The sequence below is a fragment of the Chrysemys picta genome, chromosome 11, assembly GCF_011386835.1.
Source record: "Chrysemys picta bellii isolate R12L10 chromosome 11, ASM1138683v2, whole genome shotgun sequence".
Taxonomy (NCBI): domain Eukaryota; kingdom Metazoa; phylum Chordata; order Testudines; family Emydidae; genus Chrysemys; species Chrysemys picta.
The window spans coordinates 17905240-17923299 of NC_088801.1; the positions used below are offsets into that span (position 1 = coordinate 17905240).

An 18060-nucleotide genomic window follows, 5' to 3' on the forward strand; every position below is an offset into this window, starting at 1 on the left:
CAATGTTTACTTGCTTACTGGGTGTTTCCAGAACATTTACAGAAAATTTCAGTTCTCTGCTGCTGAATACCTAGTGTATGCTCAATGCTGCTTCGTTCGCTCTGTTGCCAGTATTCACTAAGTTCTAAAAATGATTTTATGATGGATGAGTTTTGGCTTGGGTCAGTGGTGGGATTTGTTAATGTCCATCTGCAAAACAAGGCCTACAGTCTTGGTGTCACTTTTGATCCTGCTCTCCCCCTTTCCTGCATATTCTGGCCAATGCTAAATCCCGCTTGTTCTCTAATTATCTCCAAAATTCATCCCTTTCTCTCTGTTCCAGCTTCCAAAACCTTGATCCTTGTTTTGTCATCTCTCACCTTTGCTATTACAAACACCTTCCTTCTTGTCTCTCACACCCGTGCCTTGCACTCCGCAAGTCTGTCAACATGCTACCGCTAAATAGTCTTCCTGACTGGCTATTTTGACTGTATCAGCTTTCATCCCTCTCTTCCTAGAATCAATGTACAGGCTTCCTCTCTCCTTCATTGTTATTTGGGGATCCAAATACAGGCCCCAGTGTCTCCAGGTTAATGCAGTTACCCTCAAGTCAGAGACTTCAGTGGTGGCAGAGGAATGTTTAGCAGTCAGCTCACGCTCAGTATGGCTAAAACTGAGCTCTTAATTTTTCACCCCCAAATTCTCCCTGCCGCCTTCTTTCTTGATTACTGTGAACAACACTCTCCTCTGGCCTGTCACTTAGGCAGGCATCATCTTCAGCTCAGACCTCTCTAGGTCCTCAATCAAGTCTCTGTCTCAAGGGTAGCTGCATTAACCTGGACAGACTGGGGCCTGTATTTGGATTCCCATTGCTTTTTCATGTGTTCAAGGGACCCACATGAGTAATGTTTTCTTAGGCCTTCCTCTTGGCCTCAGGTCCAGTAATTTGGGTTATCAGGAGGTGACAAGTACTAGGGTGATGTGGACTTAGCCATTCTCCTCCCTCCTTTTTTCCCCAGGAACAAACTGGTGTGCCCCTTTTTAGTACAGGCTTTTGGTCTTCCCTTTGGGTACTGCACTCTGTGTAGGGTCCTGCTAGTAAGTATGAGTCTGCTGCCTCTGCAACAGAAGCTGGGGATTTCTCCCACACAGCTGAGCAGATATCATAGAACTGCTCCTGAGCAGTTAGATCTACCAACTTCTTATGATTCTGTCCCTTTACTTTTTATCCATTTCCTCAAATAATCCACCATTTTATGAACATAATCCTTGTGATATACCATCTTTATTGAGGTTTCTAAACTTTAAGCGATATACATCTGGTGTGACTTGACCAGTTAAAGATTTATGGCTACTTCACTTGTATCAGTACCAGGGCCGGCTCCAGGCACCAGCCCACCAAGCTTGTGCTTGGGGCGGCACCTGCAGGGGGGCGGCGCGGTGCTCCGGCCACCGGGGAGAGCGGGGCCACAGCCGGGGCTCGCCGCCCTCCCCCCGGCACTCTGGCCGCCGGGGAGAGCGGGGCCATGGCTGGAACTCGCCGCCCGGCACTCTGGCCGCCAGGGAGAGCGGAGCCCCGGGCGGGCTCGCCGCCCTCCCCCCGGAGCTCTGGCTGCCGGGGAGAGCGGAGCCCCGGCCGGGGCTCGCCGCCGGGGACAGCGGAGCTCTGGCTGCCGGGGAGAGCGGAGCCCCGGCCGGGGCTCGCCGCCGGGGAGAGCGGAGCCCCGGCCGGGGCTCGCCGCCGGGGAGAGCGGAGCCCCGGCCGGGGCTCGCCGCCGGGGAGAGCGGAGCCCCGGCCGGGGCTCGCCGCCGGGGAGAGCGGAGCCCCGGCCGGGGCTCGCCGCCGGGGAGAGCGGAGCCCCGGCCGGGGCTCGCCGCCCTCCCCACGGGGCTCGCCGCCCTCCCCTGCTGTGCTGGGGGGGGGTAGGGGGGCGCGGCGGCAAAAAAGCCAGAGCTGGCCCTGATCAGTACCAAATTCTCTCTCTAAGCCTATACCTCACTTGTTCTCAGTCTCTGTGGGCAGATCATTCAGATCTCATTGCTCCTTATGTTCTGAGAGTAGCAATCTCATCCCTTCCTCATTTTTTCCTGTAGCATTTAAGCCACATTCAGTACAAGTTTTTCCAAATGTCTTTTGTTATACTTGATGTATGTCTCTGGATTTATTCATCATGTTCTTCCTCTGTTCTATTTCCCTTACCTGAAATAAACAGTAAATAACAAACAGTAACCTTTTTCTTTGTTTCCAACCTTCTCATGACTTTCTGGTATATAAGTGCCAGGAACATGACCCTTGCTAACCAGAAATAGCCTACTGACTACACCACTGTGACTCTTCCTAGGGGTCCCCAGGATTGTGAGGCACCTTGCTACCACCTGCCCTTAGTGTGAGGAAGCCTTGTTTGTGCCCACTGTGGGTCAGCACTGCCTTCAAGGCCTCTGCAGGCCCCACGCACTCTCTTTGCAGGTTAACGATCGGTACGCTCCAAGCCCTGAGCAATCCGAGCATTCCCCGGAGTGTCCAGCCTCTGATCCATGGACACTCACTGAATTCGCAGATCTGCTACTCCTAAAGGAATAGTACATATCAACGGACCAGTTACACCGTAGGATGTCCTCTGCTCAATATGGCACTTAGATACGTTTATAGGAAAAACGAGAAGTGTATTTAACAAAACAGAGATTTGAGAAGATGAAAGTCAAATTAATGGAAACAAAGGGTTAAATACAACATAAATTCACAACATGCTTTCTAGGGCCTAACTAGGTGTTAAGTCATATAAAGCAAAAGCTCACGCAAAATACTCCCCAGCATATTACAGTCAGGCTTGGCTGTGGTCATCCATCCATTCATGATACAAGTCACGCTGTCCTCTTGCCTGTTCAGTGGAAAGATCTCTTGTAACTTTTCGCAATCCCAATAATATCAAAACAGTCCTTTGATCTTTATTCATAAGATTCATAAGGTCCCAAGGATAAAGCTCTGTGGAATCCTCACAGAGAGATGAGAAGTATCCTGCAAAGGACATGATGAAGGAGTAATTGGAGAGGTAGGAGGAAAACCAAGAAATGAGAGTCACAGAAGCCAAGGGGAAGGATAAGATTTCAAGAGGAAGATGGCTGAGGATGGAGTACTGGATCTGACCTTTGGCTAGGAAGAGGTCATTCGAGACTATGGCAAGGCCATAGGCGTAGACTCTGTGGGTGCTGAGGGGCTGGAGCACCCACAGGGAAAAATTTGCGGGCGCTCCGCACCCACTGGCAGCCAAGCTCCCCCCACCCCTTCCTCCGATTGCGGCATCCCCACTTCTCCCTGCGCTTCCCTCCCATCACCAAACAGCTGTTTGGCAGTGCTTAGGACTTTCTGGGAGGGAGGGCAAGGAGTGGGGATGTGGCACGCTCAGTGGAGGAGGCGGTAAAGAGGCGGGGCGGGGACTTGGGGGAAGAGAGTGGAATTGGGGCAGGGTAAGGATGGTGGTGCAGGGGCGGCCAAGAGTGTGGGGGTCAAGCAATCATAGGGCAGAGGGGAAGTCGGTGCCTAAGGGCAGGGCAAGCTCAGTGAGTGCAAGGGGTGGAAGCCAGGTTAAAGAGGGTCTAGAATGGTTCAGGAGGAGGAGAATTCCACACAGCAATTGTAGGCAGTGCAGTCTATAAATGAAGAGGAGAAGGGAGATGGGGTGGTGGTGGCTGGAGAATAAGTGCTGTCTAGGGTGGGATGATTTTAAGATGAGAGAGACTAAAGCATGATTGTATTGTGAACAGAAAGAACCAGAGGAGTGGGAGAGGTTAAGGAGAAAAGTAAGGGAGGGGATGAGGATGGGTTCATGGGAGATGGGATGGGGTCAGTGGGGCAAGTGGAGGGATTTGAGGAGGATAGCAGATAAACTTCTGTATCTGTGATGGAAGGGTGAAGATGGTGTTGCAGGAAGGTGGGGGGAGGGGGAAGGAAGGTGAGCCACGTCCTGTTTTGTCAAATTTCTCTTGGAAGAAGTCAGCAAGATCCTGTGCGGAGAGGGAAGTGGAGGCAGGAGCAAGGAAAAGTTTGAGGAATGAGTTAAAGGTGACTGTTACCATGGGTGAGGGATTCAATTAAGCTAGAGAAGTGATATTTTTAGCCAGGAGGGTGGCAGAACCAAAGGAGGAAGGAACACATTTATAGTTGAGGAAGTCAGTCTGTTCACAGGATTTCCACCCGAGATGCTCTGCATTGTGACAGCAGGACTGGAGGAAGTGGTTGTGGTGGGGGCGCTGGGGCAGGAATGGGGGTCGGCACTTGACAGGGCATACTTTGCAATGGTGGAGAGGCAAAAGAGTTAAGGGTGGAGGAGAGTGAAGCAGGGAAAGCATCAACAACCAGATCATTGGAAGAAAGGTAAGAGACGGTGAGGAAAGAAGGCTGAGAGCAGAAAAGTAGTGATCAACGCTGAGGGATTGGAAGTAATGGAAAGGTCATGTGACTGTGTGTTGCGGGAGGGGTTGATGGATGATAAAGGGAACAGGTGATGGTCAGAAAGAGAGAACTCAGCAACAGAGAAATCAGAGAAAAAGAGAGCACGGTGATTGGTGAGAACCAAGCCAAGTGAATGATCTCTTTGACTAGCAGGAGAGTTGAATCAGGGCTGCACAGCAAATGAAGAGATGCTGGCAAGGATACTTGCAGCTAAGGGGTCAGCAGGGTTATCAACATGAAAGTTGGGGTCACTGAAGACAAGCGTGGGACACTGTGAGGAGAGAGCCACAAGTTGAAATCAGAGAGGAAGGCTGATGGGGAGGAGTTAGGTGGATGGGGACAGCAACATGGGGAGGAGAGAAAGTCCGATACAAAGCTGTTCAAAAGAAGAAGAGTGGAAAGGGGAAGGCATTGGAAGCAGCAGGAGCAGACCTGATCCAGAGCAGAGAGTGTGAGAAGAGATGCCTTCATAGAGAGGGCAGCTGCACAAGCAGCTCAGGTGAAGGATACCGGTCTGTGAGAACCAGGAGCTAGAGAGGGTGAGGTACGAAGAGGTTGCGATTGTCCCAGTTTCAGGGATTAGTGCACCTTTGACCCTCTCCGGTCTGTCTCGAGGGCACCCACTTAAGGTTTCAGGCTCTCGGGGGCCACCTTTCTTGGGTAGGGACCTTCCTCTATCTCCCTCCAGATTGGGGGTATAGGTTTGCAGTCTCTGTGCAAACTGTTATTCCCCCATCTTTATTCCCCAGATGGCATGACTTGGGTCCAGCATCTGTGGTTAATCTCTCTCCAGGAGCTACAGCAGTGTACATTGGTTACAATGTACACAAAGCAAAATATATTTATTCTTCAAGGTAAAGCATTAAAGAGAGAACCTAAAACCAATAAAGGTCCTATACACCTACTAAAAGCTCAGCAGATTTCACCCGTTAGTCTTATGGGGCCCTAGTAAGCCAAAGTCTTTCCAACCCTAATGCAAGGGTTGGACTGTCTGTTTGCTGAGTCAAAGAAAAAAAGCCCGGTGTCACTCTGTCTTTCTATGCCAAAAGATTTTTCTTTGTCTGGTGGTCTCTGGAAAACCCAGTGTGTACCATTAAATGTAAACCTCTCGGGGGGTGGTACCTCTCTGGATATGTTTACAACCTGAATGATTCACTTTAATTACCACCCATAGTTTTTAGTTCCTAGAGGAGCTGTGGTAACCCTTCTTCGCCCCTCTACCCCTCCAAGTTGCATACAATCCCTGGCCCACAGTGATACATATACAATTTATAAACATACTGCAGTATGGTCCCCTAAGATATTGCATGAGATGTTGGGGGACTGGTGTGCAAATGAGGAGAGGAGCGGAACCAGGATGGAAGCAAAGGTCACCAGAATTGAGGAGGAAGATGTGGACACAGGACCTAGATTTGTGGTGGTGAGAGAGGCGGGGTTGTAGTGGAGAAGGAAAGAAGAGCAGGTAGAGCTGGTGGGAACAGTAGAGGCATGAGAATGACTAGACATTGGAGATGGAGCAGTGGGCGGAAGGATGGGGGAACGATACATGTTATGATGCAGAAGGAGACGGTTGTGGTAAGAGCCATGGGTAAGTGGCAAGATCTGCTGGGTGTGATGAAAGTGTGTGTGAAGCCAGAAGAGAGGGCTGTGCAATAGTCCTGGTCACCTCTCCTTTAATACAGATCAGTTTTGATAGTAGAAATATCTTGCTGTGTGCTCCAAAACATCCTGCCTACCTGGTTAAAAAATACAGTTGTTTAGCAAAGCCAAGCTGATTTGAGCATCTTAGGTTGCAAGAATGGAGGTTTCTAGTATTTTTCACTAGTGCTTGTGCAGCCTGTGTTGATTAAAATTACGAACTATTACTACAATGTCCAGCATCTTTCCTGAGTTTGAGTGTAATGAAGAGCCAGGCATTTCCCAAGTGGGGATTGACCCCATTACCACTTTCAGACACTCTACTAAATATGTTGAGTGGAAGAGGTCCTAACATTTGTTTGAATGCTCATATATAGATGGGGAACCCAGCTGGGTTGGATTTTTTTTGCTTCTAATGAGGTTATGGTTTCTACTAAATCATTTTTGTATGATCGCTTTTCTACATAATCTTTTTGCATGCTATTTAGCTTAGGCTACTCTACTTTACTGATTTTGGGTTGACTGCTTTCAGAACATAGAGTAGGTCTGAGTAAGCTAAACATGGCTATAACAACATTGCAAATATGTTAGTCCCAGGATAGGAGCGAGACAAGGTGGGTGAGGTAATATCTTCTACCTTACCCGCCTTGTTTATCTCTAAGCTAAATATTGCATTTATTTTGACTGTTTTTGTAAACACAGGAGCATAACGACAGCAACACTGACTTCTGCTCCCATGGAACTCCTACACAAGCCCTGTTAGTGATGGTATCCTAGCTGGCCAGCACACTCTTGCTCTTCTGCCTCTCCCCAATACGTGTGCAAGTATTTTGGGCCTTTAGTGCCTTCTCTCCACCAGTAGTGTTGAGAGTTGTGCAGACAGCACACACACTCTTCCTTCTCCACAACATCGTCTGCAAACCAATCGTTTAGGCCTCAATGCAGCTTAAGAACCCTGCCTCTCTGCAGATCTTAAATTGAAGAGCAGGAAGGTGCTGTACTAACCAGCCATTATACAAGCAGCAGTGACTCCAGAGTACATTGTACCAGAGTACAATGGTAGCAGCTACTGCCATGGTTCCCCCGTCATTATTGTCACTCAGTCCTTGTGGTTACCTTTCCTTTGTCTTAACATTGATATGTGGTGCCATTTTGTTGTTAAACGCATGCCTTTTCCTGTGTCATCCGCACCATCCTCCTCCGTTACTTCCCAACAAGCCTCCTCACTGGCAGTATAATGTTTCTTGTCTAGATTGGTAAAGGAGAACTCAAATGTACAGGGTAGAATACTTGACCCTATTTTTTAATCCATCCCTATAGGTTTTGTAGCCATGTCCTTAGAACTGGGTAACATATTCCAAACTATTTTTTTTTATTCCTTTTTTCCCTCATAAAAAGCAACCAGCTATTGAAAATTACCTTCTATAAACTATATTTAAGGTATGCGTAGAGCTTTTGGTATATCTTAAGTTTTTCCCTGGTATCCATTTATACTGCAAAGCATCTTTGATGTCTTTTCCTGGAAGACACATCATAACAGCAAATGGCTTTGTTTTAGGCTGACTTGTTATTCATCAATCAAGCTGTAGAGAAGTATAACATCAATGAAATACTAGAGAATTTGATAAAGTTGCACGTGTTGAAAGCAGAACAAAAGAACTTTTCCGTCCATTATTTTTGCAGGTTGAAAACTGGTGTCCTCATTTACCTTGGAGAGCAAAAAATCCTGATGAAGAAACTGATAAAAAAGCAATGGTGAGAGCAGTGGTGATTTTGGCTGTGCCTTAAAACCTATTTAAATGTTCAGTGAAATTGTCCAACAGATTCATTTTCATTCTTCAGCTTATCACTTACTGTATAGGCAAGGAAACAGTTTGTTAATCAGTCCACAGACAAAAATCGGAAGCTTATACCCATATAAATGCCAATAAGAATATTAACACTAGAGTCCTCCAATCATATTCCTCTTTTCCATGCAAACTACTCCTTCAGGCCTTGGCTACACTTACCCGCTAGTTCGGCGGCTGGCAATCGAACTTCTGGGTTCGACTTATCGCGTCTAGTCTGGATGCGATAAGTCAAACCCGGAAGTGCTCGCCGTCGACTGCGGTACTCCAGCTCGGCGAGAGGAGTACCGCGGAGTCGACGGGGGAGCCTGCCTGCCGAGTGTGGACCAAGGTAAATTCGAACTAAGGTACTTCGACTTCAGCTACGTTATTCACGTAGCTGAAGTTGCGTACCTTAGTTCGAATTAGGGGGGTAGTGTAGACCAAGCCTTAGAGACAGTTATCAATGAGGCTACACACTCAGTCATGTGAACAGCATTTCACCCAGTTTTCCTCCATTATTGCAAGTTACAATTGTGGGTCCAAGTCATACAAAGCCTTGTGCACTGAGTAGTCCCGATGAAGTCAATGGGTCTTTTGCAGTACATAAAGTTTAAGCAAATCTTTGCAAAATTGAGGGCTTCATATTGCTGGATAAAGTTAAAAAGGTGCTGACTATCTTCCATGGCCATTCAGCATTGGTGTAAACTGTCCATTTTTTTAAAAAAATGGATGGATTTGTGCACTGCAAGCTTTCTCTAATCATAGCAATAATGTCTCAAGGGCCAGAGTCTCAGCAAACGGCTCATACACTTGATTGTATTTTAGTTTTGTGTCAGCATTTTGATTTTTCATAAAATTTGGTTTTTCTTCATATGCTCCAGAGCTATAAACATTATCATCTGATTGTAAAGCACTTGTATATCTTAGGGTAATTGATGGCCTATATATGAACATTGTTAACCTGACTGTGGATAGATTAATCTGTTCTAGCAGGAGGACTGTTTCCAGTTAAGGCTGCTTTCTTAATGTTGTCATGACTAACTTTTTCTTTCTTTGCTCATTCATGACAAATAATTATAGAGCCTTGGGGCTACTTCTCTTTTGTTTCTAGTGCATTTTAATCATAGATTATCTGAGGTAGAGCCACTTAGGCTCACTTTGTAGCCACATAATCAAAAACAGAACTATGATACTGAACAAATAAAAATCCTTTCTGAGCTCTGCATAAACTTATGACTTTGGTATTTTCCAGGCTACAAGGTAGTAATAAAAATAACTGACTCTTCTGTAGTGATAGTGATTTCCAGCCAAAGGACTCTATAGACTTTATAAGTGTTAATTAAAGCCTTAACCACCTGTGAGATAGGTGGTATATTTTTCTTCATTTTACAAATGGGGGATGTGAAGCACAGAGTGTTTAAGTATGACAGATTGTTACTGAAGAACATTACACTGTATGAAGTTCTGATTTTATTACTTAATGTTTAATTGAAGGCTGAAATCCATACCAACTTTGATCTCCTCTACAAAATGATGTCAAGGCATGAAGAATTCCGATGGATGATGTTGCGCATCAGACGAATGGCTGATGCTTGGATTGAAGCAATTAAGTCACTTGCAGAAAAGCAAAACCTGGAGAAAAGAAAACGAAAAAAAGTGAGTTTTTTATTAACCGCTTCTGGCAGTTGAAATCATAACAGCTTTTGGAAAGTGTGCTTGTCATCTAAGCAGTGCTTGACGGGGAAGAGGTAAAAATTACTTAGTCTCTTATTTGTTCTTACTCCCGTTTCCAAGAAGATCTTAGTGGGGCTAGTAGATTATTTTATGTGTAGGGGTTTTGGGGGAGAGGGGTTAGGGAGGGGGTGGGATTTTTTAAAATATACAGGATTGCTATGTGTTTGTGTTAGAGAAGGCAGGATCAAAGGAATATGCCTTACACTTGGAGCAAAAAGGGGTGTGTGTGTGGGGGGGGGTTGTGATGGTCTTTAGTTCTTGGGGGAGTTTGTGCCACAGTTTCAAACTGGGCCACAGAGACAAGATTTTCCCTTATTATAGATTGCACCAGAGGAGTGGAGTTGTCGACCACTGTCTTCATCCCAGAGCTTTAGATGGATGGACTTTTAGATATGCTGGGCCCAGGCTATGGAGTGCCATGAAGATAAGGACTGAGATCTTGAATGTGATTTGAAATTCTCTGTGAAATCAGTGTTGAGAACTGTGGACAGGTCTGATGTGTTGCTGAGGAGATGTTCTACAGCAATTTATACTAGTTGCCATTTAAGCAATGAAGGCTTCATGCCCAGGTGTATTACATTTGTGCAGTCCAACTGAGAGATGATAGACATAAATAACTGAGGCCAGGTCATCATCTGCCAGGATGGAATTGAGACTTTTAGCTAATCAGAGATGATAGAAAGCATTGCTGCTATGTGAGAACTTATCAGTGAGATATCCAAGAGAACTCGTAAACTAAAGACTGAATTGATCGATTGCAGACCAAAGGAGACTTTAACTTGTCTGCAATTCTTCAAAATGCTTTCCTCTGTCAACTAGTATCACTTCTGCTCTGGTTCAGCTTCAGCCAGCTTCTCTTCATCTCTGAGCTGATCTCATCCAATCACTGAGCCAAACTTGGTGATAGTGCTGTGGTCGTGTGTGGGCTGTGTGTCATCTTCATGTTGCTGGTACTTGAGTCAGTGTTGTCTGACCAGTGCACCTAGTGGTTGTATATAGTTGAAAAGGGCCAGAGAGGGAACTCATCCTTATGGGATGACATGCAGTTTTCCATTCCTATTTGTTGGATGCATCCTCCAGGAAGGACTCAGACCATATCAGCGTATTGCCCTGGATTCCTGCCACCTCTCACAGACAAGACAACAGTATTTCCTGATCGACTGTGTCAAATGTTGCGGAGATAACCAGGAAGATTAGAATGGATGTTTGCCCTCAGTCAACTAACAGGAGTCTGACCATGAGTGCCACTGAAATGATTTTAATTCCATATCCTGGCCTGAAGCCAAGTTGTTCCAGGTCCAGAATATTAGTTTCAATTAGTTGATCTTGTAGTTGGCCTTTAGCTAACTTCTCTATGAAGGGAGATGAGAGGTTTGACATAGGGTGATAGTTGGCTATGTCTCCTGAGTGTGTTTGCTCAGTTTTGGTCTGACAATTTTGTGTTTGAAGGAAGAAGGGAAGATTCCTTCTCTGAGGTGTTGACTATTTTGGTGAGGAACGGTACCAGTTGTTCAGAACTATCTTTTACAAGCCAGGAATGATGCGGCTTAGATTTACAAATCATGGGTCGAGATTCCCTTAGGACATCCAGAACTTCTTGAGTGAACTATTTAAACTGTGGGAATGCAGTTGGGCTATTGGTTGGTAGGGATAGATGGTGCAGATCCATGCTGTTAGAGAATGTGCCAAGATGATCTTGTCATCAAAGTAGGATGATAGTTCTTCACAGCGTTTGGTGCTCAGTTATGATACAGGTTGTAGTGCTTATTTACAAAGGTCATAAAGGATCTGAAGAGCTGCAGAGAAAAATTCCCTCCATTGGGGTGAGGGAGCACCCTTGTCACTCTTGTGCAGTCCAGAGTGGTTTGTGTGTGCAGCCGTGTGAAGTAGCCCCAGAGAGAAACATGTCGTTTCTTTCTCAGCTGGAGTGTCGAGCTAGTGCAAGTACCTAATGAGAAAATATGGTCCTCCAAGAGCAGAAGAAATACTGTTATGTCCTGTAATTAATCTTGTCTTATTAGTCTTCAGACTGCTTTAATTTTTAATGGGAATTACTTAACATTCCAATGTTTGAATGATGAAACTGCTAGCTTCACATATTGTATAAAATGTGAGTTAATTGTAACATTTTATTTTCTGTTTTCCTTGTTATAATCTTTTTGATCTCAAACTTTATTGGAATAAAAAGGCAAACACCTTTTTATATATAGAATCATATTTTTTTTCCATCTCAGTCTGTTTCCCCTCATTTTAAATGCATTTTCTTGTTGTGTAATCATATTGTTTAGATCATATCTGAGGATGTAAAAGATTTAAAAAGGCACTCCAGTGGTTTGTAAAAATGGTCTAAAGCAATGAAGTAGTACTATTACAATTAGTAGAGTGGCAGGGCTATTGAGAAATGTAACAGTTCTTTGATTAAATTGGCTAAAAAACCAAATGTTTGAGTTGGAATGTGGAGACAGCAAGAAGGAACCAACATAAAGTACATTGGTTAATTAGTTGCAGAATTAATGTTGTTACTGCTTACATGTGGCTTTCTTTTTCAGATCCTTGTTCATTTGGGACTTTTAACAAAGGAATCTGGATTCAAGATCGCAGAGAATGCATTTAGTGGTGGCCCACTTGGTGAATTAGTCCAATGGAGTGATTTAATTACATCTCTCTACTTACTGGGCCATGACATTAGGATTTCATCTTCACTGGCAGAGCTCAAGGAGTAAGAAGATTATTTTCAATTTTGAAACTAGAATACAAAAAAGAAATTGTAAACTCCTGAAGCCTCTATTAGTACTGTCTATAATTTCTTCAAGAGGAAAATGAAAGTGATAATTCACTAAACAGGAGATAAGAAGATTATTTTCATGAGCTAAATATATGCACTGTGAAAAGGATAATATGTTTTCATTGTAGCTGCAGCCTCCTGAGATTTCATAAATTAATGCTGGAAAATTCAAACTAAGCAGCTTAATTTTTTACCATTGCAGGTGCTTTAAACATCTGCAACAAGATACATTACTGACTATTCTAATTCCATGTCCTTTAGCTTAAATTTATAATATTCCCCACTCCGCATCCAGCTATTTAGAGTCTTAAATAAATTAATTTTAATGCAGTTAAGTGCTCTGAAAATGCTTATATTTCAGTCAAATTTACATTAGTTTCTTTTGTAGGATAAAGTCATTTTGGTTTTTAGTCTCAGTGACACTTCGTCCTGCTTTAATGCTTTTTATAATGCACTGGTTTAAGATTGGGCATTTGTCCTTTTTTCTGTAGCTTTCATTTTTACAATATATACAATGAAACCATATTATAGTGAATTCTGATATAATAAAATAGTTAATAAAATACTATAAGTGATATCCAAATTGCTTCAGTATATCGCATTTGCTTTGTGAAAATTGCTGCTCAGGTTATATTTGTACCTCTGTTTAGACTAGAGAAAATACTCAGTGACAAGAGTCTACTATAAGAAGTCTCTGTTTTACTGTACTTAATCCATTTTGCAGTAAACTTTTTAGAATGTTTTACTGGCTTTCAACAGTAAGAGATTAAAATGGCACATATGCAGTTATTGTCTTTGCAAAATTAGAATAATTGACCAATGTGATTTTTTTTAATGTAATTGGATTATCAATACAAATTGCATATCGCGTGAATGCAGAAAGGTGCTGAAATATTCCTTCCCCCTCTCCCCCCCACCCCCCGTTTTTTTCTTTTTGAATAGGATTATGAAGAAGGTTGTAGGTAACAGATCTGGCTGCCCCACCCAGGGAGATAAAGTGGTAGAACTCATTTACATTGATATTGTGGGACTTACTCAGTTTAAGAAAACGCTTGGTCCATCGTGGGTTCATTACCAGTAAGTATTACTCTTATCTGACCATTTGCAGAAGCTCTTTAACAAAAGCATTTGAGTAGCACATGTGCAGTAAATATATAAAATACTGACCTGAGTACGATCCAGTCTGAACTGAATTTATTTGAAAATTAAGCTGTTAAAAACTACTTTACGTCTTTCATTGTTGTTAGGAGAATAATGCATAAAGAGTCTATCGCCTTTTTCTTTTCTAAACCATCTTTCTCCTCCCCTTTGAAAGTCTGCAAGATGCATCAGAGATGCATTTTAGCATTTCAGAATATTGTTATATTGTTGAAATTATGTATTCCACCTAAGCTGCTACTTTCGCGCTCTCATTTGCTCCTTATGAGTGCGTTGTTCTTTTTACCTTAAATCAAATGATAAATGTATCAGCAAGCAAATTGAGTTCACTTTTTCAATTGAAGTAGTGTGTGTCATCTTCTATAATGTAAAACAAAATCACTAACTTAGTCCTCATGAAAGGTGTTGGATTGACAGTCCTGGTGTTACCAGCTTTGCCTGTTACTTTGGGGTATGCTCATTTATTAGAGTGACTCTTCTGGGGAGAGCAGTTTCTGTACTTCTGTCAATGTACTGCATATGTCACTTGTGTTCTCATATGGCGCTCTACTTATCCCTGCTGCAAGTTCCCTCCCCACGGAGCTATCCTGCAGGACCTATGTTCCCCGGGGGCTGGGTTCTTCCAGCCCCAGAATCAGACACACACACATTAACAGAGCACGTCTGAGAGGACCAGGTTACTCAGCACTCCCAAGCTGATGCCTTATGTGTCCCTGGACTCAGTAGGCTGGATCGAGCAGCATTTCCAAGCTGTCACCCTCATAGGCCCTTGGATTCAGCAGACTGGATCGAGCAGCATTTCCAAGATGCCACCCTCTTATGTCCCAGGTTCAGCATGTCTCTATCCCCACTTTCACGTTACAATTGTTCTGGTAGTAACCCACTTGATGAGCAAACCCCACAGGATTTTGGGGCACTGCAGGGATCTTTTATCTTAGGTATGAAGAGCACTGCTGCAGAGCGAATGAGAAAACAAAAGAAACATGCACAAGGGAGAGAGAGAAGCAACCAGCTTTATCATGAAAATTATTTATTGCCAGGTAATAACCATAGGGGAGCCAAACAAACAAAACAGTTAGAATATTAAATCTAACTTAAATTTGATTATAAAAGTCAGGGTTAGAAAACTATAATTGATCACGCAAGTAGGGTCAGAAGGCTATAACTAGAGAGAGAGAGAGAACTGGGTTCTCACTACTCCATGAAGCTTGAATCAACCAGGGGTCCCAGGTGGTGGTGGTAACTGAGGGTCCAGAGTGCTGGAGACAGGCAGAGCCCCCAGCATGATCAGTCAGGAGAAGATCCAGATTTTGGATCCAGGCATCAGAACACTTACTTGAGCATGGGTAGGGGTTTTTGTAGAGAAACAACAATGGTTCAAGGGGGAACACTAGATTTGTTTGTGTGAACTGATGGCTCAAGGGAGTATATCAAAGTTGTTTTGTTCAGGGTAGCCAATGGGAGCTGATCACTCCCGGCTATGGGCGGTGTTCCTTGGAGGGAGCTCACAATACAATTAGGGAGCTTCATTGTCTTGGATACTAATAAAGGATTTATTACTAGAATTGGTCTGATAATTACTGAGCTGGGTGTGTGCAGGCATGGGTTCATTAACATCTGGAGCAGAGATTCCCCCATCATGCAGTGCTTCCCTGCTTTTCTGGTCCCAGAGTTCCGTGCAGTTCTTGCCTTGGAATCTTTGTTCTCCATTCTGTATGCTAATGGAGATGTCTCCTTGTCCATCTTCCATGCAAATGAGGCTAGGGGAGTTTCCTTAATCCTGTCATCCTTATCCCAGGGGTTTAGGTGCGTCTCCTACTGCCTTTTCATTGCTTTTTGTAAGTCTGTCTTCTGAACGGTTCTGGTTCAAGCAGAGGCCTGGGGGGAATGGGGGGGGAGGTCTTTTGTGAGTCAGACAGGCTGGGTACTGTGCCCTGGTTCCCCAAGAACACAGAGCTGCTAGGTGACACTGGAGACTGAGGAACCTCTGTTTATCCACTGAAATAGTACTTGCACAGTCAGTGGCAATACCTTTCACACACTGTCCCAACTTTGAGCTGGAGAGACCCATCTTTAAGGATGAATGGGTAGTTCAATCTCTGGCCTATTGAGTTTACTGGGGCTACAAGTTGTGGTGGCCTTTGCGATGTATAAATATCTGTCCACTGGGAACTGAACTGAGGCCATTAACTGCTATTATTATTAAGGGCATGAGAGTAAACTGTTCCACTGCATAGGAAAGATAAGTAGTATGGCAAGAGACTACCCTGGCTTAACCCGGAGATCTTCAATGATCTGAAACTCCAAAAAGAGTCCTACAAAAAAGTGGAAACTAGGTCAAATTACAAAGGATGAATATCAACAAATAACACAAGTATGTAGGGGCAAAATTAGAGAGCCAAGGCACAAAATGAGATTAAACTAGCTCTAGAGATAGAGTAACAAGAAAACATTCTAAAAATACATTAGACGCAAGAGGAAGACCAAGGGCAGGGGTAGGCCCATTACTCAATGAGGGAGGAGGGGAGGCAGAAGTGCTACATGACTTTTCTTTCAGTTTTCACCAAAAAGATTTAGTTGCAATTGGACATCTAACACAGTGAATGATCGTGAAAATGAGGTATGATATGAGGCTAAAATTGGGAAAGAACAAGTTAAAAATTACTTAAACAAGTTAGGTATCTTCAAATCACCAGGGCCTGGTGAAATACATCCTAGAATACTCAAGGAGCTGACTGAGGAGATATCTGAGCCATTAGCAATTGACTTTGAAAAGTCATGGAAGATGGGAGAGATTCCAGAGGACTGAAAAAGGACAAGTATAATGCCAATCTATAAAAAGTGAAATAAGGACAACCTGGGGAATTACAGACAAGTCAGCTTAACTTTAGTACCCGGAAAGATAATGGAGCAAATAATCAAGCAATCAGTTTGCAAATACCTATAAGATAATAAGGTGATAAGTAACATTTTTCAAGAACAAATCATGCCAAACCAAACTAATAGCTTTCTTTGACAAGGTAACAAGCCTTGTGGATGCGGGGGAAGTGGTAGATGTGGTATATATTGACTTTAGTCAGGTTTTTGATACTGTTTCACATAACCTTCTCCTAAACAAGCTAGGGAAATACAACTTAGATGGAACTACTATAAGGTGGGTGCATAACTGGTTCCTAGATAGTAATCATCAGTGGTTCACTATCAAGCTGGAAAGGCATATCAAGTGGGGTCCCATAGAGATCAGTTCTAGGTCCAGGTCTGTTCAATATCTTCATCAATGATTAGATAATAGCATAGAGAGTACACTTATAAAGTTTGCGGATGATACCAAGCTGGGAGGAGTTGCAAGTGCTTTGGAGGATAGGATTAAAATTCAAAATGATCTGGACAAACTGGAGAAATGGTCTGAAGTAAATAGGATGAAATTCAATAAGGACAAATGCAAAGTACTCCACTTAGGAAGGAACAATCAGTTGCACACATACAAAATGGAACTCCTGGAGAAAATCTGAGCCACTGCAGTGCAGCAGAAAAATGCCCCGCCCCGCAGATTCCCTTTGCTTCCTTGCAGAAAATGGTTTGTGTGGGGAAGCAAAGAAAAGCTGCACCAATGCTCATTCCCCCGTCCCGGCAGTTCAGGCGCTCTGTTTGGTCTGCTGGGAGAGAGGTAAATCACTCTGGGTCTGGGGATGCCCTGGGCACAGCTGGGACCTTGGTGGGACCTTGGTCCCAGCTGGGCGGTGAGCGGGGGAGGGAGACAGAGAAGAACAGAGATGGAGTTCCCCCTTCCCCTTCCCTGCACAGAGTAGCCGGGGCTGGGTCAGATCAACCCCCTGAAACTTTCCCTGGCTGCAGAAAGCTCTGCACCAGGGGGGGAAGGGTGGGGCATTTGGGCAAACAGGAAGCAGCTCCCTGTACAGTGGCCCCTCCCCCTACCCAGGCACCCAGAATCCCCCCCAACCAAGCCCCCCAAACACCCCTGCTAAGCCTCACCCCCTACATAAGGACCCCTGGACCCCCACCCCACTGAGCCCCAACCATCTGCACCCTGAGCCACCCCCCAGTTTCCCTCTCCCACTGAGCCCTAACCACCTTCACCTGGACTCCCCTGCAGAGTCCCATTCCTCCTGCACGCAGAACCCTGCACCGAGCCCCTGTGCATCCAGATTCTTTCTCCTCCCCCGGGCCTCCCACCGAGCAGCCTGCACCCAAATTGCACCACACAGAGCCCTGGTACTCTTGAGGGAATTATTTACCAAAAAATTAAAATTCTGCAAAGTTCTACATATTTTATTTGTTAAAATAACACAAACACAAAATATATAATCATACCATTTTCAGTTATTTTTGTAATTTGCAAATAATTGAAAATGGTGTGATCATACTGTGTTATTTTGACAAAATATGCAGTTTTGTTAAATTTTAAAATGTATGCAGAATTTTTAATTTTTTTGGAGCAGAATTCCCTCAGGAGTAAAAAAATGGGA

The 18060-nt window shown here is 44.1% G+C and overlaps 1 protein-coding gene across 5 annotated transcripts in view; it reads left to right on the top strand.

The window, feature by feature from the left end:
- MGAT5 (alpha-1,6-mannosylglycoprotein 6-beta-N-acetylglucosaminyltransferase) overlaps positions 1-18060 on the top strand; it is a 259845-nt gene that overhangs the window by 148322 nt on the left and 93463 nt on the right. For all 5 annotated transcript variants that reach the window (XR_010591273.1, XR_010591274.1, XM_042855663.2 and 2 more), the window contains 4 exons: positions 7751-7822; positions 9391-9552; positions 12180-12349; positions 13358-13492. Coding sequence is in view for 3 of the 5 variants with exons in the window: in XM_042855663.2 (XP_042711597.1) it covers positions 7751-7822; positions 9391-9552; positions 12180-12349; positions 13358-13492 (539 nt within the window). In the remaining 2 variants the exon portion in view is untranslated. The remainder of the gene's footprint in view (positions 1-7750; positions 7823-9390; positions 9553-12179; positions 12350-13357; positions 13493-18060) is intronic.